The 24,393-nt window shown below is 40.1% G+C and overlaps 1 protein-coding gene across 1 annotated transcript in view; it reads right to left on the bottom strand.

Moving 5' to 3' along the window:
• The window catches only part of LOC114229025 (vascular endothelial growth factor receptor kdr-like), a 677,074-nt gene that overhangs the window by 255,116 nt on the left and 397,565 nt on the right, over positions 1-24,393 (bottom strand). Inside the window, exons 17-24 of the mRNA XM_054714449.1 lie at positions 19,761-19,896; positions 18,610-18,714; positions 17,640-17,753; positions 16,284-16,372; positions 14,917-15,124; positions 13,046-13,143; positions 11,535-11,657; positions 11,319-11,430 (exon numbers count right to left, since the gene is read on the bottom strand). Coding sequence (XP_054570424.1) covers positions 11,319-11,430; positions 11,535-11,657; positions 13,046-13,143; positions 14,917-15,124; positions 16,284-16,372; positions 17,640-17,753; positions 18,610-18,714; positions 19,761-19,896 — 985 coding nt within the window. The remainder of the gene's footprint in view (positions 1-11,318; positions 11,431-11,534; positions 11,658-13,045; positions 13,144-14,916; positions 15,125-16,283; positions 16,373-17,639; positions 17,754-18,609; positions 18,715-19,760; positions 19,897-24,393) is intronic.

Genomic DNA, 24,393 nt, shown 5'->3' on the forward strand with positions numbered 1-24,393 from the left:
GCCCGCACCCGGGTCTCAGCGGGGCCCCGTCTTCCCGATCCCAATTCCTGCCGGTCAATCCCCCCTCAGCAATTCCCCTGGCCATCCTTCCAGAGCTCCAGTATGGCTGCTGCAGAACTCGTCGGGCGGCGGCTCGGCGAAGCTCCGGTGCACCCGGTGCATGGCGGTGGGCCAGTCTGGCGTCGCTGCGTTGGCCCTTGGGTCTGCATCGGTGGCCGGTCGCCGAGCATGCGCACCTGGCCGCTTCTGGGGCGTTGAGATTCTTGACGGACTCAGAGGTCAGCAAGCGCGGAGTCTCCCACCCCATGTCTCATAGGGGCTCGTCTGTCCGTACTTGGCTGCCAGTGGAGCCGTCCCCTCAGCCGGAGACCGCCGGGGGAACTGCGCCAAGCACGTTCCAGGCCGCTGTTGTATCGCCTGAGCCATAGTTCTTTTGTGTCGCCTGAGCTGTAGTTCTTAAAGTGTGGTCTTTGGGTCACTGGCATCAGCATCATCCCACATACCCCTCTTTTATTCTAGTTGTAGAGCATCTACTCAGCCAGCCCTATGGTGGTCTTGGATGGTGTCTCTCTCTTTGCTTCTTAGTGAGCCTGGCTAGAGGTTCAGCAATCTTGTTTATTTCCAATCACTTTAAATCTCAGTCATCTATAAACATTTTAATTCTCATCTACATTGTGACACAGATACTTAAGAAAATATTTATCATCAGAGTTAGGTGCACCTCGCTCCCAAACAGGCATGCCTGGATGATTTTAATAAAAACCCCTCAGGCAGGGCCAGTGTGGTTTTGTGATTGTCGACCTATGAACCAGGAGGTCACAGTTCAATTCCTGGTCTAGGTACATGCCCAGGTTGCAAGCTCCATCACCAGTGTGGGGCATACAGGAGGCAGCCAAGCAACAATTCCATTTCATCATTGATATTTCTATATCTCTATACCTCTCTCTTCCTTTCTGAAATCAATAAAAATATATTTTTTTAAAAATCCATTGGCACCACAGACACGCCTTTGATTCAGGGTCATGATGTGAGATGTAGACTAATACATATCAGAGCATTGTTTGTTTTTTAAAAAGCCTTGTATCACATCATCTCTAGGCTTTCTAAAATGTTTGAAGGTTTTCTTCCAAGTATCAGGAATGTGGGACTGGGAGTGTGGAGGACTGGTTTAAAGTTTTGCTGTGCAACGTTTTTCAGGGATCCACTGGATTTAGAAACACTAACACCACATATGGTTTGGGTAAGCTTGGCAGTATGCATGGTGGTTAAAAGTGGGGTTTGGGAGTCAGACTGGGATAAAATTCTGGCCTTTGAAAAGTCTTTAAAAAGTAGAGGTGAGCAAAGGATGGGTGGAAGACATCTGTAATGTTGCCAATAGTAAGTTTTTTAAAAGTTAATCTCTCTGTGCCAACAAAGCCCGGTCTGATGTATTTACCTCTTTCCCTGTCTAACCTCACCTCCAGCTACTCTTAATCTTCCACTCTAGCCACAGTGGTCTCCTGTCTGATCCTCAAAATCACTGGGCACACTCCATTTGCTATTTCCCTTGCCTATAATTTTCTTCTTCCAGATAGGTATGTGGCTCGTTTATTCACTCTTCAGGTCTTTACCGAAGTATTGCATTTTCTGTAAGGCCGTCTTTAAGCACCCAATTTAAAATCTAACCCATGTTCTGCTCCATCCCAATACTCCCTAACTCTCCTCTAAGTTTTCTCCACACTAACTTAACTAGCATAATTATGCTAAGCGAAATAAGCCAGTCAGAGAAAGATAAATATCACATGATCTCACTCATTTGTGGAATATATTGAAAAACATAAACTGATGGATAGTTTCTAAGATGGCTGCCGACAGGACAGCAGGCTGCAAGATAGTGTGTGAGTGAGAGAACAAAAGGAGAGTGAGTGGTTGTGCTGGGAGTGTATGTATTTGTGAGTGAAGGATAGCTATATTCCAAGGAATTGTTGGGGACTGCTGGACCGGGTTCCCCTGGCCGGGCAACCTCTACTGCTGCTGAAATATCTCCCAGAGTTGCTGGCTCTGCACAGAGACTGCACCATCTTGAAGGGGAGAGTGGCAGGGATCTGAAGCCCAGCCTTAACTTCAACTGGGGAAACCCTCGGATACCACCCGGGACCCTACAACCACAACCCCCAGTGACCAGCTGCCTCAGCTGCAAACCCAGAAATACCAAGACTCCAGCCTCTCCGAATGTGGGCACATAGAAAGTCTTTCCAGGTGAAGACAAAGCAGTGCAAGTACGTGGACGATCCCTGTGCCTTCTCACAGAGCAGAGAGAAGGAACAGCTGAATCGATTAATATCCACCTGGAATTGGTGAATTAAACACAGCTGGTGAGAAATCTGTGGACAGTGAGGAAATCTGTGGATGGAAAGGTCAGCTATTGCCTAGGGAGAGGTGAGATCTGGGCTCCAGGCAGAAGGGAGACATGTGCACGAAATTTGCATGAAACGTGCACAGCAGGAACTAGAGTCTCAAAGGAAGATTGCACCCCACAAAATATGTGCTGTTGGGGTAAGTGTAGCCCTTGAATGTGGAAGGGGGTCCAGGGCTGCGGGCAGAAGGAGACTATAGAAATTAACCCATGGCAGGGCTGGGCACAGGAGGGCAGTCTGGAGTTCTGCCAGTGTGCCAGCTGCGGAGTGCCAGGGGAAGATGCAAGTCTGTATGCATCCTGTGGCTTTTTTTTCTTCTTTTTTAAATTCTTGCTTCTGATTACTAAGCCCAGTACATAGGATCTTCCAATTAAAAATAACTCACAGAGACTGCAGGGGAAAGCTGTTTTTGTGGTACCTGGAGAACAGAGTGTGGAGAAATGAACAGAAAGCCAGCTCTAGGGCAGTCCATCCCTCTAACCCAGCATTAAGTGGGGGCAGGGAAAGCCATCTAAATGCTGGGTAGGGGAGGAGCCTTTTAACCCTGGATATCAATACAGAAACACTGCCACCCAGGGGTTGTATCAGAAATTGACTCTTGTGTGAATGCAACTAAAGGCAGGCTAAGAAACAGCTTCCAACTGCTTGAAAAAAGGATTGTGGCTTATGATGCGGAGGAGCTGTGGAAGGCAGGGAATACCAATACTGGGCTGTCTACCTGACAGGAAACAGACCTGCCAAACAGAACAGTAGAGGAAGTAAACGACCTTAACTACTCCACATTTTTATTTTTTATCTTTTACTTGAGAAACTAATTTTTTTCTTTCTCACCTGATTTTACCTTACTTTTAATATTTTTGTTTTTAATTACTATTATTAATACTATTATTTTACCTTTTTTAAAAGTTTTATTTTATTTTTTCTTTATTTTATTTTATTTTGTGATTAGTGTTCTACATGCTATTTTTATTTTTCGGGTAGCATTATTTTACTCTATCTCAATTTTTTTCTTTATACCAACACTCTCTTCCTCATGTTCCCCTTTTGCCCTGTTTCACTTACCCTGTTCCTGCTTTAGTTTTTCTCTATCCTTTCTTTGTACTCCCTGTTAAAAAATTATCTTACTCATATATCTAATTTCTGCTCCCCTGCTCCAAGCCCATAAACACTTTTCTCTTCCCTTTCTTTAATATCTGGATTTTCTTGTACTTCCTTTTTGTTTTGTTTCATTTTGTGTTGTTTTTTTCTTTCTTTTTTAAAGAAAATTATTTGCCTTTTCTTTCTTTCTGTCTTGTTAATGTTTGATTATTGATTAGTTTGGTTTTTACTGCTTGTTTGTATTTGCTTTTTTTGTTTTTTTCTTTTGTTGTTTGTTTGTTTTTGTTGCTTTTTTTTGCCTCTGTTATCCCTTTCCTCACTTGTTCTCTTCTTCTACTAATAGCTTAACTAATTACAATCACAAACTCAGGCCTAGCTACTCTCTATTCTCCTTTTCCAATAGTAAATGAATACATAGATAAATAGATTAAAGAAAGGAAAAATTTATATATAAATTTTCATATATACACACACACACACACATATATATATATATATATATATATATATATATATATACCTTAATATATATATATATTTCTCTTTTATTATTATTATTTTTTTTTTTTACTTTTCTTCTTATACACTCATTCACTCTATACTGAATTGTGGCTATTTCCCCATTCATTCAAGTCCTTGACATTACTCTGTGGAAATAAGCTCTGCTTCCTCAGATTCATCTGGATGTTTGTTGTTTGAGGGTTTGTAGTTTACATATTTTGGATTAGTTGTTATCTGTAGTTTGCATTCATCTCTGGGTGTTTGTTATTTGCATTTTTTGTATTATTTATTGTTTTATTGGAGCTTTCTCCCCATAAACATATATTTCACCCCTTCTTTTTTCTTCTCTTTCTTTTTGCTCTTAATTTTTTTTCCTTTTCTCAGTATCATTTTTGCACTCTTTCCTATCCCCTAACTCTCTTTTTTATGGTGGTAACCTTTATTTGGGGTTAATGGTACTGTGAATACATTTGTGTTTGGTGCCCTGTGCACTGTGTCTGGTTGTGGTGTATTTAGTGCCTTTAAGTCAATGCAGGAGAGAGAGAGCTACATAACCAGACATCTAGAGAGGAGTGATCATGGGGGGAGACAAAGAAACAGCCCGCATACAAAAGAAAAGGAGGCATCACCAGAAAAGGAAGTAAATGAAATGGAGGCAAGCAAAATGTCAGAGAAAAAATTCATAGAAATGGTAATAATGTCACTGAAAAGGATGGAAGACAAATTCAACAATATGTGTAAGAACCAAGAGGAAATGAAGAAGAACCAAGAAGAAATGAAAAATGACATCGCTGCAATAAAGAACTCAATAGAAAGCATCAACAGTAGACTAGAAGAAGAGGAGGACTGTATCAGTGAGTAAGAAGACAAGGTAGGAAAAAAAAATACCCAAGCAGAGAAGCATCTAGAAAAAAAAAATTAAAAAAGAGGAGGAGAGCCTAAGAGAACTTTGGGACAACACGAACCAAAACAACATCTGCATATTAGGGGTGCCAGAAGGAGAGGAAACTGAGCAAGGAATAGAAAACCTGTTTGAAGAAATAATGAAAGAAAACTTCCCTGATATTGGGAAGAAAAAACTCACACAAGTCGAAGAAGCTCACAGAATCCCAAACAAGATGAACCCCAAAAGACTGACACCAAGACACATTATAATTAAATTGGCAAATACCAACAACAAAGTAAGAATCTTAAAGGCTGTCAGAGAAAGACAGAGAGTTACCTGCAGAGGTTCCCCCATCAGACTAGTGACTGATTTCTCAACAGTAACACCTCAGGCCAGAAGGGAATGGAATGAAATATGCAAAGTCATGCAAAGAAAGGATCTGAATCCAAGAATACTGTACCCAGCAAGGCTATCAATCAAATTTGAGGGGGAAATAAGGAGCTTCACAGACAAAAAAGGACTAAGGGAGTTTATTACCAACAAACCAGCAATGCAAGAATTTCTAAAGTGTCTGCTGTAAAAATAAATAGGACAGGAAGAAGGAACACAGGCCTAAAGAATAAAAAAGGCAACAAACAAGTACCTATTGATAACCACTTCAAATACAAATGGATTAAATGCCCCAATCAAAATACATAGGGTAGCTGAGTGGATAAGAAAACATGACCCATATATCTGCTGTATACAAAAAACCCACCTCAGAACAAAGGACTCACACAGATTGATGGTGAAGGGATGGAAAAAGCTTTTTCAGGCAAATAGAAATGAAAAAAAAAAAAAAGCTGGGGTAGCAATACTTACATAAGACAAATAAGACTTCAAAGTGAAGACCATATCAAGAGATAAGGAAGGCCACTTCATAATACTAAAGGAAGCAATTCAACAAGAAGATATAACTCTGGTAAACATATATGCACCCAATACAGGAGCAACCGAAGACATAAAAAAACTTCTGGAGGATATCAAGGGAGACATTGACAGCAATAAAGTCATAGTAGGGGACTTTAATAGCCCACTAACACCACTGGAAAAAACCTCTAAACAAAAAATCAGCAAAGAGAAAGCAATCCTAAATGATTCACTAGATCAGTTGGAATTAACTAACAGCTTCAGCTCATTTCACCCCAAAGCCACATAATATACGTTATTCTCAAGTGCACATGGGACATTCTTAAAGATAGACTACATATAGAGACACAGGCAAAGTCTTGTCAAATTCAAGAAGATAGAAATCATATCAAGCTTCTCCTCGGATCACAATGGCATAAAAATAGAAATCAACCACAATAAAAACAATAAAAAAATCAAACACCTGGAGACTAAATAGCATGCTTTTAAATAATTTTTGGGTTACCAAAGAAACCAAAGAAGAAAGAAAAATCATCATGGCAATAAATGACAAGAAAACACAACAATCCAAAATCTATGGGACACCGTGAAAGCAGTTTTGAGGGAGAAGTTCATATCTTTACAGGCCTATCTCACAAAACAAGAAACAATGGTAATAAATTATCTAACCCTACAACTCAAAGAGATAGAAAGAGAGGAACAAGTAAAGCCCAGTGTAAGCAGAAGAAAGGAAATAATAAAGATTACAGAGGAGATAAATGACATAGATACCAAAAAACAACCACAACAACAAAACAAAAACAAAACAATACAAAAGATCAATAAAACCAAGAGCTGGTTCTTTGAAAAGATAAACAAGATTAATGAACCTCTAGCCAGGCTCACCAAGAAGCAAAGAGAGAGGACCCAAATAAAAAAATCAGAAATTAAAGAGATGAAGTAACAACCACAGAAATACAAACGATTATGAAAAAATACTATGAACAACTCTATTCCAACAAAATGGACAACCTAGATGAAATGGACATATTCTTGGAAAAACACAAGCTCCCAAAACTCAATCAAGAAGAATAAAAAAACCTGAATAGGCCGATAACTACCAAAGAAATTGAAGCAGCAATCAAAAATCTTCCAGCAATCAAAAGCTCTGGTCCAGATGGCTTTACAGGGGAGTTCTACCAAGCATTCAAAGAAGAACTAAAACCTATCTTCCTTAGACTACGCAAAAAAAATTAAGAGGTAGGCATACTTCCAAGCTCTTTCTATGAAGTCAGCATTACCCTAATCCCAAAAGCAGATAAAGACACCACCAAAAAAAGAGAACTACAGGCCGATATCCATGATGAGCATAGATGCTAAAATTCTCAACAAAATACTAGCAAATCCGATTCAGCATTACATTGGAAAGATCATACACTATGACCAAGTTGGATTTATTCTGGGGATGCAAGGATGTTACCATATCCACAAATCAATAAATGTGATACATTACATAAACAAACTGATAGACAAAAATCACATAATCATATCAATCAATGCAGAAAAAGGATTTGACAAAATCCAACACCCTTTCGTGATAAAAACTCTCAGCAAAGTGAGACTAGAAGGATCATACCTCAACATAATAAAAGCCTTATATGACAAACCTACAGCCAACATCATACTCAATGTCCAAAAACTAAACTCATTTCCCCTAAGATCAGGAACAAGACAAGGATGCCCACTTTCACCACTCCTGTTCGATATAATACTGGAAATGCTAGCCATAGCGATCAGACAAGAAGAAGATATAAAAGGCATCCAAAATGGAAATGAAGAAGTAAAACTGTCCTTATTCGCAGATGACATGATACTATACATAGAAAACCCTAAAGACTCCATTAGAAAACTACTAGACCTAATTAATGAATTTGTCAATGTAGCAGGATACAAAATTAACACCCAGGAATCTATGGCCTTTTTATGCACCAATAATGAACTAACAGAAATAGAAATGAAAAAAAAAACAACAATCCCATTTATCATAGCACCAAAGAAATTAAGATACCTAGGAATAAACTTAACTAAGGACATAAAAGACCTGTACTTGGAAAACTTCAGGACATTGATAAAAGAGAGAGAGGAAGACATAAACAAATGGAAGAACATACCATGTTCATGGATTGGTAGAACCAACATCATTAAATTGTCCATACTACCCAAAACAATCTACAGATTCAATGCAATCCCCATTGAAATACCAATGGCACATTTCAAAGATCTAGAAAAAACTCTCCAAAAATTCATATATATATATATATATATATATATATATATATATATATATGGCTAAGCAATCATTGCAACTAAACGGATGACCAAACAGGCTGCATGGGGCAACCAGGCCGGCAGGGGTTTAGTAAGGAGCGACCAAACAACTGAGCAGCAGGCTGTGTGGGGCGACCAGGCCCACAGGGGGGTCAGTGAGGGACAACCAAATGTCTGAGCAGCAGGCTGCATGGGACAACCAGGCCGGCAGGGGGGTCAGTGAGGAGCGCCAAAATGACTGATCAGCATGCTGCGTGGGGTGACCAGGCCTGCAGTGGGGGGGCAGTTGAGGGCAACCAGCTGGCGGGGGGGGGCAGTAAGGGGTGACCAGGCTGGCAGGGAGCAGTTAGGGGCGACTAGGCTGGCGGGGCGGCAGTCAGGGGCGACCAGGCCAGCAGAGGAGGACAGTTGGGGGCAACTAGGCCAGCAGGGGTGCGGTTGCAGGTGACCAGGCCAGCGGGGGGGCAGTTAGGGGCGATCAGGCAGGCAGGCAGGTGAGCAGATAGGAGCCAGTGGTCCCGGATTGTGAGAGGGATGTCCCGGATTGGAGAGGGTGCAGGCTGGGCTGAGGGGACCCCCCCCCCACTGTGCAGAATTTCCTGCACTGGGCCTCTAGTCTGCAATAAAAGAAGACCCCGACTAGCCGCAGGAATCCTGAGAAAGAAGAACAAAGTTGGAGGGATCTCATTACCATATATCAAGCTATATTACCAAGCAATGATTCTCAAAACTGCCTGGTACTGGCACAAGAACAGGCATATAGACCAATGGAACAGAACAGAGAACCCAGAAATTGACCCAAGCCATTATGCTCAATTAATATTTGACCAAGGAGGCAAGAGCATACAATGGAGTCAAAACAGTCTCTTTAATAAATGGTGCTGGGTTATTTGGACAGATACATGCAAAAAAATGAAACTAGACCACCAACTTACACCATACACAAAAACAAACTCAAAATGGCTAAAGGACTTGAATGTAAGATGGGAAACCATAAAAATCCTACAAGACTCCATAGGCATCAAAAAAGCAGATATATGTCATAGCAATATCTTTACAGACACAGCACCTAGGACAATGGAAACTAATGAGAAAAGAGACAAATGGGACTACATAAAAATAAAAAGCTTCTGCACAGCAAAAGAAACCATCAACAAAACAATAAGAAAGCCCACTGCATGGGAGAACATATTTGCCAATGATATTTCTGATAAGGGTTTAATCTCCAAAATTTACAGAGAACTCATACAACTTAACAAAAGGAAGATAAATGATCTAATCAAAAAATGGTCAAAGGATCTAAATAGACACTTTTCAAAAGAGGACATACAGAAGGCCCAGAGACATATGAAAACATGCTCAAAGTCACTAATCATCCAAGAGATGCAAATCAAAACAACAATGAGATACCATCTCACACCTGTCAGAATGGCTATCATTAACAAATCAACAAACAACAAGTCCTGGCAAGGATGTGGAGAAAAAGGAACCCTCCTGCACTGCTGATGGGAATGCAGACTGGTGCAGCCACTGTGGAAAACAGTATGAAGTTTCTTGAAAAAGTTAAAAATGGAACTCCTATTTGACCCAGTATTCCCACTTCTAGGACTATATCCCAAGAAAACAGAAACACCAATCAGAAAGGATATATACACCCCTATGTTCATAGCAACACAATTTACAACAGCTAAGATTTGGAAACAGCCTAAATGCCCATCAGCAGATGAATGGATAAAAAAACGGTGGTACATCTACACAATGGAATACTATGCTGCTGTTAAAAAGAAGGAACTTTTACTATTTGCAACAGCATGGATGGACTGGAGAGCATTATGCTAAGTGAAATAAGCCAGTCAGAGACAGATAAATATCACATGATGTCACTCATATGTGGGATATAATGATAAACATTATTTGATGAACAAGAATAGATCGATCTAAAGACAAATGATAGGGGAGGGGTGTTAGAGAGCAACCAAAGGACTTATATGCATGCATATTAGCATAACCAATAGACACAGACACTGGGGCAGTGGGGGCTTGCCCGGGCTGGGAAGGGATGGGGGAGGGGTTCAATTGGGGAAAAAAGAGACATATGTAAAACTTTAGACAATAAAAACAACAACACATAAACTGACGAACAAAAACAGATCCAGAGACAGAGAAGCATCAATCAGACTGTCAAACCTCAGAGGGAAGGTAGGGGAGGGTGGGGGTAAGGGGGCGAGATCAACCAAAGGACTTATATCCATGCATATAAGCCTAAGCAATGGACACCAGCGGGGTGAGGGCATGAGTGGGGGGGGGTAAGGGGGGATAAGGACACATATGTAATACCTAAATGAACAAAGAAAAAAAAAAAGAAAGTAAGAGTTCACACAGAAATTTCTAAGGGTAAGAAGAAAATGTGCTCTAAAAATCCTGATCATAATAGTTCAAATAATAACAGGTATAAAAAGGCTAATGGAGATTAAAGTCCATTCTCAAAAAGAAAACAAAGTAGTCAGGACAAGGAATTGATGTTCCCCACATTGAAAAATAAGGAGGATGAGGAGACCAGATCATCAGTTGAAAAAGAAAACCAAAATTTCAAGGGTCAAGAAAATGGCCGGCTACATGATAAGGATAAGAAATGTGATCAGGAATCAAGCCCCGGAACAGATGAGGCAAAAGTGGATGAGTGCGTTGTATAAGCATCTTATTTCCATCTGTCTCCAGTTTTATGTTTCAGAGATTTGTTGATGAATTTCCTTTATGTTGTTTTCCTCCTTTCATTGTTTTTGGATTGTTTTATGCTTGTCCTTTTTTTAAATGTGGATTTTATTGAGTTGATCTTTTGATAATCTGCAATCTGGATAATTTGTACTATTAAAGTTTTTGTAAACTTGAAAAAAATTTTCCATATATTATTTAGTAATTATTTCTGGTCAGTCTATTCTGACTAGAATACAAGCTCCATGGTGGCAGGGGTACCATCTATCTTGTTTACCACTGAATCCACAGCACTTAGAATGCCTGGCACATAATAGGTCCTCAAAAAATATTTGTTCAGTAAATTTGATCAATCAGTAAAAGAATGAGACAGTTTTTGTTGGTTTTTGGTCACAATGATTTTCTATCTGATTCCATTGTATCCACAGACCAAGGTCTTTTAAGGTCTTAACTTATAGTCAGTGTTGACTTGGAATGGTGAGGGATTGGCCATAAAGAGATACACTTACCCAGAGAGAATATTTCCCACAGCAAGACGCCAAATGACCACACATCACTCTGAGTAGTATAAACCTTGTCAAAAATGGCTTCAGGTGCCATCCACTTAAGGGGGAGTCTTGCCTAGAAAATCAAAATGGGAGAGAGCCATGAAAATAACATCCATAACACCAACAGAGCTCAAGAGCCTGAGCATAGGGCATTGTGCCAGTGAACCTTGCACTTACATCTCCTTTCCAGACATAGTCGGGGTCTTTGTAGATGTCTCTGGCCAAACCAAAATCACAGATCTTCACAATGTTATTATCAGCCAGAAGGATGTTCCGAGCCGCCAAGTCCCGATGAATGCACTAAAGAAAAGAGACAAATGTGGCTCAGATAATTGCTAGGCCCTAGGATGGTGCAAGTTTACTGATTCTCAGCAAGGAGAAAGGCTGGGTACTAAGTATGGAGGGAAAAGGAATGAACATTCAGAACAGGAAAGTGTCTTAGAAGTGCTCAGCCTGAGAAAATGTGATTAAGCTAAAATTTACTGAGAGACTGATGAGTTGGTCTGTTCTGAAATCTGGCTGGGTGGGCAGAATCTCCATTACATGGAATGGTTCCTCCCATTTGGCTACCACTAATATGTTTTGTCCTATGAACCCTAGAACCGTGGTCGGCAAGCTGTGGCTCACGAGCCACGTTCAGCTCTTTAGCTCCTTGAGTGAGGCTATTCCACAAAATACCACGGCCTGGGCAAGTCTATTTTGAACAAGTGGCGTTAGAAGAAGCTTAAGTTTAAAAAATTTGGCTCTCAAAAGAAATTTCAATCGTTGTACTGTTGATATTTGGCTCTGTTGACTAATGAGTTTGCTGACCACTGCCCTAGAACATAAATCTATTCTTTCCAATGCATTCTACTGCTAGTAACATGGGTCACAGAGACCCTTCCTTTCCTTCATTTGGACCACTGCAATGGTGTCCTAACTGTTATCTGTGCCTCCAGTCTAGCCCCATGAACTACTCAATGGTCCACTCTAGTCCTAAAGTCCAATTCCTTAAACATAAACCTGCTTCTACTTAAAATATTTTATTTTGTGGTTATTGGAAACCATCAAAGTTCAAATTTCTTTGTATGATGTTCAAAGTTTTTCATAATCAATGTCAAGCTCTCTGTTTAGCTACAGTTCCTCATCCCCACACCTCCATGCATCCTATGCTCTAGTCTTGAGAACTATAGAAAATTTCCTTGTTTTCAAGTTGTCATGATATTGCTTAAATACAAAGTCCTCTGAAAAGACAATAAATTCTCTAGACTTCCTTCCATATAGTCACAAAGCACTTATTTTATACTTCTCTCATAGGATCCAACCTATTTTGTTATATATAGTATCTGTCTATATCAGTGGATTCTTAGGAAAAAGAATTAGTATCTTTAATGTCTGTATCTCCAGCTGTTAATATAGATAACATAATAAACAATCAACAGACATTTGCTGAAAATGTTTATTCCAATATATAATAACCTACACTACTGGAATGAAATATTCCAGCCATCTCTCACATTGGAGTTTGCAAAGTAAGTCCCTAACAACTGTAGGTAGGCAGATGAGTAGCTGTCTGAAAATATATGAATTAAAGAACAATTCAAAAAATGAAGACAAACAAGCTATTATGGATACTGGTATCATGGAAATCTACCTCCCCTACCTCCATAAACAGTAAAAATGAAAGAAAAGGAAGAATAAACACTCACTTTTCTGGAAGCAAGGAACTCCATGCCCTTGGCCACTTGGAAGCTATAGCAGATCAGGTCCTCCAAGGTGAGGGGGTGCTTGTAAAGATTATTTGAATCTAGAGAAATGAAAGAAGGTTGGAGAAAAAGTCCAGAGGTTGAAAACTTCTCCATAAGTCTGTAGAAGCAGCAGTAGGGAAGAGATAGGAAGAAAGACCTGCCTTCCATAAAAGGTTGCAAAATGGAGGCCAAAATTTTTGACAACAGGACCTTGACTGACCTTACTCTACTATGACCTCCTGTGTTTTTCTAAATGATGGGCATATACTCTTCTGAATGAAAAGAATCTATAAGATCATCTTCAGGTATTTAACAGCTCATACCTTGACTATTCTCCCCCCCAAAAAAATTGAATATATGATTTTTCCAGATTTTGTTGCCAATTCTGGGTGCAAGAGATAATCTGGAAGATATATATGGGATGCCAAAATTTGGAAAGTTTTAGGAAATTCCCATAATTCATGGCCAGAACAGGTCTGAGTTTTTAAAATCACAATGCTTAGTCACTATATATCACACTCTTTGCTAGATCACTTTCCCCCAATTTAGGTTAATAGATGCAAAGTTCAGAAATTCCTTCTGCTCTTTCTGATGTTCTACCAGCAATATATTAGGATTATAAAGGCCTTTACAAAGACTCTAGTCCAGGTATCTACTGTAATTTTACAAATAGAGAAAGTAAAGCCTAGAGAGGAGATATAACTTATCCAAGGTTACAAATTCTATCAGTGGTAGAGCCAGTAATAAAATCCCAATCTTCTCATTCTCAGGACAGTATATGGCCCATCATGCATTGAATCCAGACACAGTTTATTTGTGACCAAAAGTAAAATAAGAGGAACAGAACCAGAAGTATCAGGGGCACCAGTGGATGCCAGTGTCAGGCAGAATAAGACAAGTGTAACTCAAAGTGAATGCTTTCACCTGTCAGTCCAAACCAGGTGTATAGGGTAACATGGAAAGAAGTGGGCTACCTGAGCCTACTCTTAGTTAGCTGAGCCAGATCAATATTGAGATGGTACACACTGGTACACCTATAATACTTGCTTATATAAGCCTCACCAATGGACACAGACAACAGGGGCATGAGGGCATGAGTGGGGGATGGGGGGCTATGGGGGATAAGGACACATATATAATACCTTAATCAATAAAGAAAAAATATGTAAAAAAATGTTCTATATTTATTGGTGAATAGTTATTCTTACAAGCTCTCCAAGTGCCCTTTCTACTGCAATTATCATATCCCTGCCCAGATTTTACCATGATCCAGATACCCCAAGATCCTGTTCCAGAGCTATATCAGGAATCTATTCTGATTGCTCATTAACTGTGCCAATATTTGTTAAATATTTTAATATCTGTAAAATGTTTACATAGCAACAGCCATTTGTCAATACCTTACACATCTGTTAAATATTTTGACTATCAGGCAGTATATGTTAAGTATAATTTATATTATCCCTATGCTGAGTGTCAGTTTTCTCCTTTGCCAAATGGAGATAAGCATACCTATTTATCTCACAGGAAAGTTATAAAGCTCAAGGAAATAATTTATTGGAAAGTGCTTTGGAAACTGAAAAGGTATATACCAGTGTTGGAGACTGTCATTGTAAACTACTTCTGTTTGCTGACAGAAGTGCAAGTTGAGTTCAGAAACAAATGTCCTCCAAGCTGCATATCAACAGTTACAGAGGAAGACATGGTTTTCTGGATCACCTCCCTCAACCCCTGGTATAACCTTTCTGGGAAGTGGCCTCACTCTCCCAACCAAACCCTATCCTCAAACCTCTAATAGCCTTGAGTGTTAGTCAGAAAATGACCCCACATACCTATTTGGTGGGTTATTGTGACCCCCAGAAGGTGGCGGCTACTTTCTTCCTCCTCGTCAGATTCACTATAGCTCTTGTCCTCAATGAAACCAGAGCTGGTGGAACTTCCTGTGCTAGTCACACTCTCTAGACGGTGGTTAATCAGCTGGGTGGGCTTGCAGTCAGAATCATGAGAAATCTTCACCTTTTTATCCAGATTGAGTAGGACCTGAGAGTTTAAATAGATCCTCAGAGCTGAAAAAGACTTAAAAATTATCAATTCTATCCTACCCTTTGTTTCCATTAGGAAAACTGAGGTCTAAAGAGGTGTAAGGATATTGCTCAGAAAGAAAATCTTGGCAGAAGCTGAGAATGCTGACTACTAATATAGAGTTCTGTTCCATGCTCTATAATGTCAGTTGACTCATCCCTGCTGAGAGGAAACATCCTAGATATGGCTGTTGAAGAAGTTTCCTTGCCCAACAAGACAGCAGGCTTTCATGGGGCCAGTATATTTGGTGGCATGTGGTACCCCAAAAGTGCCTGAGCTCTGTGCTTAAAATTGATTATATGTCATAAAAAGAAGACACGCTCTCTTGTTAATTAATTACCATTACTCCTTGTACTTTTGCTAAAATTAGAGTAGAGGAAGAACTTGTGGTTTGAGTTAGCAAATTGCTATCTGGATTCAGAATACCAAGTCACATGACACCCTGGATTCTGGGGGCTCTTTTCTGAATTCATAAAAAAAAGTCAGGTATTTTTCTAAATAAAGCAGTGAATGGCACAGTGCTTTGCAGTACTTTGAGAAATAGAGGCAGCTGACCTTTCCCCAGAGAAAAGGTCAGTGCAGTATGTCCATCTACAGAGAGTAGAAAAGCGAGAAGAGGGGAATATTGACATGTTGGTGACATATGCCTGTGACCATTTCCTCAGGGCTGGAAATTACCCAAATGAAAGGTCCTTATAATTGTACACTTGAAATATTGTCATGCTAACATTTAATTTTTTAAAAATTCTTTTTCCCAGAGCCAGCCTAGGTGCTTCATGAAGCTCCCAGAGCTTCATGAAATATCAGAGAGCTCAAGTTGATGTCTATGAAAGAATAAAGGCATGATGGGAATTGGGCAATATAACTACTCTGGATGTCATATTTTAAACTGAGGGTGACACTAACCAATGACATAATTTCAGCAAATGTCAGAAGAATACTGAAGAGATCATTGAGTTCAAGGCTGTATTAGATATATAAATGCACGCCCTACCTCCCCTGACCAGTAGTCTTTTTGCCTCTGCTTTTCCACTCTTCTCTCTCTTTTTATAATTAGAAAATTTCAGATAGTATTAAAAATAAAAATAGATTGTACAGTTCAGTTGGGGAAACCTACCTTGGAAGCAATAAAATCTCCTCTCTTCCCTCTCAGAAAGTTGGCCAGATTTCCATATTTGCAGAATTCTACAATGACCATCAAAGGACCTACCAAAAGTAATGACCATAGTCATCTTTCCAGAAATATGAAGGTTAGCCAATTCTTAGGCTGGCCTTGTCCTGGTAACCTGTTGACTCACATAGGATTTCTCTAGGTATAAACCAGTTGACTGAATACTTGTGCTGAATACAATAGTGATTTATCCCAGAAACAGCTGGCTGGCTGAGAGTTGGCTGAGGGAAGATTTGGCAGAAGGGGGGAAGTAAGGCCAATAAACCACAATGGACTTTACTGTGGTGTTCTGTAGGCTGGCTAATACGAATGACATAGAAATGGGTATGACAGAGCACTTGACCACATGCAGCTAACAGTCCAATGATGAAGGCAAAGGAATACCCAACTAGCTGGATAGTTCATCCATTTAGTAACTGGAGCTCCTGTTTCTATCCTCCACACTATCATATGTTATATGTAGTTGCGCAGCACCATGGCCCAACTACACTCTCCAAACCCCTGGCTTAGTGCCTCAGACAAAATCAGAAGGGCTCATAAAATGTTTAAAATAAAATTAGCTGAAAGAGACAACTTTTCAGTAGCACAGTAATAGAGGAACAACCAAATGGCTTTTGGTGTAGTTGAGAGAATGACTTCAAATCTGTAAACAGACAGGGGTTGTAGATCTTATTGACTAAGTGGAAGAAACTCCTTCTCAGGCTATGGTGCTAACCTAAGAAGGTGAAAGCTAAGATAGGTATCAAAAGATGGTCTGTGGCAGTGGTTGGCAAACTCATTAGTCAACAGAGCCAAATATCAACAGTACAACGATTGAAATTTATTTTGAGAGCCGAAAACCGACTTCTGCACATGGGCCACGAAGTTTCAATTGCACTGTGTGTGCATGCCTGCACATAGTATTTTGTGGAAGAGTCACACTCAAGGGGCTAAACAGCCACATGTGGCTTGCGAGCCGCAGTTTGCCGACCACTGGTCTATGGAATCCCCTTCCCTGAATATGTTTTCATACCTCCTTAGCACTCAAATGTTTTCTCTTCAAATAATGTGTCAAAGATTCCATTGGATGTCCAAGCTGGCAAGAATTTTAGAGATATATTCAATCTCTTTATATATTGTACAGTATTTCTAGGAACAGGGGTCAAAGAACATGGGTTCTGGAAATCCCATGCATTGCAAGGAATCTCTGTTAGAAGACCTCACATACAGTACATTGAAGCCTGTCTAAATTAGGTCACAGCTTGTGTTTGAGTGCTCTGACCCTTAGAGGGATGTTCTGGCCAGGTATGGAAGACGCCTTACCTCCAGGTTTGGTGCAGGCACCTAGCAAGTTAACCACATTGAGGTGGTGACCAATGTGAATGAGGATCTTCAATTCTGACATCAAAGCCTTAAACTCACTGGAAGTTGCACAATCTGCTTGAAACAAACACAGTAATGCACAAAAGAATTGTTTCTCCTGGGAGAGGCTGAAGGAGTATAGGAGATCCTGTTTAATGCTAAAGAATCCTGGCAGAAATATCCATAACACAATGATTAGTTTTTGTGCTTTCAAAACAATATTATAAATGGAATAATAATATATTCATGTGCACTAGCCTGCCTAGATGTTGAGATTTATGTACTAACAGCTTTAACTACTTTTCTACTTTTAAATTTTGAAAAGGATATTTTTCGATAGCTACTTCTTTTGTGATAAATTATCTCTGCATTACTATCTTGGAAGAGGTAATTGGTGAACTGGCCAAGTTTGATTTAAGCATTTTTCTGTGTGGAGTCAGGATATGTATTGTATCATATTAGGGTGTTTAAACATACACAAATTTATCTATTCAAAATAGGAACTACACTACAAGCTTATGTAGCCCAACCAATGCAGAATCCAGTTGGAAATTTATTGAAACATCATTTACATTTCTATATCATTTACTTCTACTGATGCAGTGAAAGACCATGTAGGAATTCTGGTGGCCAAATACCACTGCTAACTCATATTGGCCTTACCAACAACTAAAAACCTTGGGTTTTTACTTCTGTATTTATGTGGTTGAACCCAGAAGAAGAACAAATTGGCTGACACACAAGGTTCTATGATGATTGGCTCATGTCCATAGCTGAGTTTTCCATGACAAATATTGGTCAAATGAAGGTGGAGTTGTAGTTACCTCCCTCCACTACTTTAATTCTGTATCTTTTACAGTCCAGTTTTCCACCACACCACAAGTATCCTTAAAATGTCTTCCAATGGCCTCCAAAGGAATATAAATATTACCTTTCAGCATTTTCACTGCCACTGTTTTGCAAGTTGAAGCTCTGTCAATGCCAAAGGCACAAGCCTCTACCACTTTACCATAGGCGCCATGACCAAGAATTTTGCCTGAGGAAGCAAGAAATGAAAATGAGTAATAGCTACTGAAAGACCCCAGAGAAAATGGAAAAGTTGGTTGCTTTTACAAGGGCAACATAATTGCCGAGTCAGCATTATCTGGGAGGCCTTTCTAGACCACCCCATGTGAAAAAAGCAATGTTGTTACTCTACATTACTTGAACTTGCCTTATTACCCTTTGTAACACTATGCCTAGATAATATTATGCTGGAATATTTATTATTTCTCCCCATAGAATATGAGCTCTGTGAAGTCTGTTTTATTCATGGCTATCTCCACATCCACCTGGAATGATGCTTAAGATATGGTAGGTAACCAATAAATATGTGTGGAATAAGTGAATAAAGGGCCACCCCATGCCAGCCATTGACAGTAAGGATAATGTGGGTTGGAACAGATTTATGATAGTCTATAGACACAAACAAGTTCTTTAGGTGAAGTTGCTAACACAAACCTATTAATAAGGTTTTAGTCAAGACTCCTGGTCATCTACCTCATTAGGAAGCATATTAGTTACTGGAATATTTGGTACAATTCTGTGGGCATTCATTATATTTCTTATTGAAAGGACTCTGGATCCCAAGTCAATTTCCTTTAAAAAGACTCCATTATAAACCAATACCTTCAATTTTTGAGGTGTTCAAAATTTGTAAAACACATTCCTAAATGTTACCTTACTACATGCTCCGAGTAGCAACAGAATATAAATTAGACACCTATAATTATTAATGTTTTCCTTTTATAATGGAAGAAAGGGGCTCAGAAAAGTTAGGTGACTTGCCTTGGCTAAGGTCACCCAGTTTGGACATCTAAAGTATCCCAGTTGCATGCTATGTATGCAATGTCATTCTGCTCCCCTAATTTTTTATTTTGTTCTTCACATTGCCATCTTTGAAACACATCTTACTTTATTTAGGTTTAAGTACATCCTGGATTTCAAGCCATTGTTTTTTCTTGGGCTTTATACTCAGTGATTTTGTAGCTCTATGGTGAAAGAAATGTGGAAGGGTGACATAACAGAGATTTTTTTTCTTACCTAATTGTAACCTGTCCCTAGGGAATTCCCATTTAGTGTCATCATAAGGAAGCCTGTCACACTGTTGGTCAAGGGGCATCTCTTCAGGATCCATGATGATAGAAAGGTAACCAGTTTTGATTTCTGACACAGTGGGCTGCAGAAAGGTAAAGGAAAACATATTACTGAGTTCTTTTGATCTTCTGAAGATTTATTAGGCCTCTTCCAATTTTAAACTATAAGTTAGTGACATAAAAAACACACATAAAGAGCATAAATATAATAAAGAACACTCCATAAACAAAAATTAAAACAAAAGCTAACAAGGAATAAAGACTTTATAATACTCTGACTAATCATGAAACTGAATTAGAATAAAATGTACTAACAGACATATATATATATATATATATATATATATATATATATATATATATATACAAACACCATGGACATGAACAATAGTTTGGTGAAGGCCAGGGTAGGGGGAGGTGGGAGTGGGTGGAGTTGGGCAAAGGGTGGGAAAAAGGGGGACACCTGCAATAATGTCAACATTAAAAATTATTAATTTTATAAAAAGAGAGAGAATGAAGAAATGGCCTTGACCATGATTTTGGTTAACACAAATAGCTCAACTTCAGAAATTTGGCCAATACTGACCAGTGCCAGTATGCTGACATTAACAATCAGGACCAGCAAGGACACTGTCTGCATGTCCATAGCCCCTCATCCTGATCTCTTTGTTCGGCTTTCCCTCTCTCTCCCCATAAAATCCCTGCCTGCACTGAAATGCTAAGATGGGCTTTGCAAAAGAGTCCCCATCTTTTCAAGATGCCAGCATTAAAATAAAGCTCTTCCCCTTTTCGCCAGCATATGTCTCAGGAGTTTGGTTTTCATGGCAGCAGGCAGTGGAACATTGGTTCTGGTTATAAAACAACAAACTAGAAAAATAGTTACAATTAGCATAACAAATTAATACCCATATTATAAAGAACTATGAAAAAACAATGGTAAAAAGGGATAGTGCAAATAGCAGAGTCACCAACGCTGGGGTTATGTCCCCCCATAAAATCAACTAACGAGGTTGCAAAAGTGATCAGAACTAACTTTTGAGTAGGTTTGAACCCAGTAGAACTTATAACAATGAGGGAAAGACTTGGGTAAGAATCATCTGCTTTGTGGTAATAAAGATATGTTGCTAGTGCCAGAGGGAACAATCTGAACCTTGTTCTAAAAATATTGTGGTTGTAAGCCTCAACATGTCTGGCAAATCCCTCAAAGAACAGTGCAAAACCTATCAAAATTGGAGCATAACCAGGGAAGGGTAGCTTCCCAGAAGGCTTTATTCCAAAGCATTTGTAGGCACAGAAATTTTCCATAACACCTTCTGACAAGGCACAGTGCTAGGGACACTAGGAAAAAAATCAATTACAAAGTAAGTCTATAAAGAAGAATTTAAGAAACAAAATAAAGGTATAAGACATGGAGAAAAAATTGTAAAATGGCAGAAGTAAGTGATTTGATATAGTAATTACATTAAGTACAAACGGCTTAAAATTTTCAATTATAAGCAGAAAATGGCTCTAGCAGGAAGCTCTTACCCAAGGGCCACTGGGAATCTTCACTGGACGGTCCAACCCACCTAAAATGTGGGCACTCCCAATGTTCCAAGTGTTAAACTGACACCTCTTCTCACACTAGAGCCAGCTCCTAACACATGCTCACAAATACAGTGACAAGAGCAAGCTCTAGTAAATAGGAAGCATGTGCAGAAAATAGGCTATGATCTGTGGTCAAGGGGAAACCACAAACTTGAGCTGAAGTGTCACTATCATGGAAATAAGAGATTTCCAGAATCCAGCCTGATAAATTTTGAGATCAAGAAAAGACATTCAAGCTTAGGAATTCTGTGATAAGAGAGAAAGACACATGAGACAAGTATCCTATATAATAAAGAGGTAATATGCAAATTGACTATAACTCCAACACACAAGATGGCCGCCCCCATGTGGACACAAGATGGCCACCACAAGATGGCCGGCAGGGGAGGGCAGTTGTGGGCAATCAGGCAAGCAGGGGAGGGCAGTTGGGAGGGACCAGGCCTGCAAAGGAGGGCAGTTGGGGGCAATCAGGTCTGCAGGGGAGGGCAGTTAGGGGTGACCAGGCTGGCAGAGGAGGGCAGTTGGGGGTGACTAGGCCTGCAGGGGAGGGCAATTAGGGGTGAACGGGCCAGCAGGGGAGGGCAGTTAGGGGAAACCAGGCCAGCAGGGGAGGGCAGTTAGGGGCAATTGGGCTGGCAGGGGAGCAGTTAGGCATCGCTCAGGCTGGCAGAGGAGTGGTTAGGGGGTGATCAGGCTGGCAGGTAGAAGTGGTTAGGGGCAATCAGGCAGGCAGGCAGGCAAGAGCTCGGGAGCCAGCAATCCTGGATTGTGAGAGGGATTCCAACTGCCCATTTAGGCCAGATCCCGGATCGGGCCTAAACGGGCAGTTGGACATCCCTCAAGGGGTCCCCGATTGGAGAGGGTGCAGGCTAATCTGAGGGACACTCCCTCCCCCTGTGCATGAATTGCATGCACTGGGCCTCTAGTATTTATATAAGATTGGTGAAAGCCCCAGAAATAAGCAGGATCAAAGTAAAGTGTCTCCCAATTGAAGGCAAGAAGTAAAGACTGGAGGTGATGAGCACTACTTCAAATTCAAAATCAACACAAAACTCTGAGACACATAAAAAAATTAAGGAAACAGAGAGAAAACATGGCAGCCAACAGGACAGAAGTGATGGAGAGAGTGTGAGTGAGCAAGGGAGTGAGAGAGGAGTGTGCAGATGTGCATGGTGGGTGTGTGTGGGTATGAATGAGGGACAATTAGATCTCATAGAAGTCTTTAGGGCTGGCAGATAAGGCACTCCTGGACAGAGAGCCCCTGTTACCACCACGGGCACTGTCCAGGCAGCAGGGCTCTGGCACAGAAACCACTTCACCTTGAAGGGGAGAGCAGCCAAGGCTAGGAACACAGACTCACCACCACCCAGACTGGCCTTGAACACCACTCTGGCCTGTGTAGTAATTTGAAGAGTGCATGCTACCTCAGCCAGAGTTGCACTACCTTAGCTGCAGAGTCTGGGACCACCGACCCCCAAACGGAGGCTCTGGGACCACACAGTGATTCACAGAGTGCACAGCACCCCAGCCAAAGTCACACTACCTCAGCTTCGGGCTCTGAGATACCCCACAATGAGTCACAGAGTCACACACCACCCTTCCATGGGCTCCCGGACCCCACAATGAGTTGCATCACCTTGGCTATCCCTTTTTACCATTGTTTTTTCATAGTTCTTTATAATATGGGTATTAATTTGTTATGCTAATTATAACTGATTTCTCAACAGAATCACATCAGGCCAGAAGGGAATGGAATGAAATATACAAAGTCATGCAAATAAAGAGTCTGAATCCAAGAATACTGTAACCAGCAAGGCTATCAATCAAAACAGAGGGGGAAATAAGGAGCTTCACAGAAAAAAAGGACTAAAGGAGTTTATTACCACAAAACCAGCAATGCAAGAAATGCTAAAGGGTCTGCTGTAAAAACAAGAAATAGGAAGCAAAGAAGGAACACAGGGGTAAAGAATAAAAATGGCGACAAACAAGTATCTATCAATAATAACTTCATATGTAAATTGATTAAATGCCCCAATCAAAATACATAGGGTAGCTGAGTGGATAAGAAAACATGATCCAGCCCTAGCTGGTTTGGCTCAGTGGATAGAGCGTTGGCCTTCAGACTGAAGAGTCCCGGGTTTGATTCCGGTCAAGGGCATGTACCTTGGTTGCAGGCACATCTCCAGTAAGGGGCATGCAGGAGGCAACCAATCGATGTTTCTCTCTCATCCATGTTTCTAACTCTCTATCTCTCTCTCTTTCTCTCTGTAAAAAATCAATAAAATATATTTTTTTAAAAAAAAAAAGAAAAGAAAACATGATCCATATATCTGCTATCTACAGGAAATACACCTCAGAAAAAGAGACTCACACAGACTGATGGTGAAGGGATGGAAAAAGGTTTTTCAGGGGAACGAAAATGAAAAAAAAAAAAAAAAGATGGGGTAGTAATACTTTTATCTGACAAATTAGATCTCAAAGTGAAGTACATAATAAGAGATAAGGAAGGCCACTTCATAATACTAAATGGAGCAATACAACAAAAAGAAATGTCTGGTAAACATATACAGACCCAATACAGGAACACCCAAATACATAAAAAAATCTTCTGGAGGCTATCAAGGGAGAGATTGACAGTAATACAGTCATAGTAGGGGACTTTAATACCCCACTAGCACCACTGAACAAATCCTCTAAACAAAAAGTCAGCAAAGAAACATCAATCTTAAATGACTCACTAGATCAGATGAAAATAATTGACATCTTCAGAACATTTCACCCCAAAGCGACAAAATATATATTCTTCGCAAGTACACATGGGTCATTTTCAAAGATAGACCACATATTGGGACACAGGTAATGTCTCTTCAAATTCAAGAAGAAAGAAATCACATGAAGCGTCTTCTCAGATCACCATGGCATAAAACTAGAAATCAACTACAACAAAAACAAGTAAAAAAATCAAACACCTAGAAACTAAACAGCATGATATT

Source organism: Eptesicus fuscus, chromosome 1 (assembly GCF_027574615.1).
Source record: "Eptesicus fuscus isolate TK198812 chromosome 1, DD_ASM_mEF_20220401, whole genome shotgun sequence".
NCBI classification, from domain to species: Eukaryota; Metazoa; Chordata; class Mammalia; order Chiroptera; family Vespertilionidae; genus Eptesicus; species Eptesicus fuscus.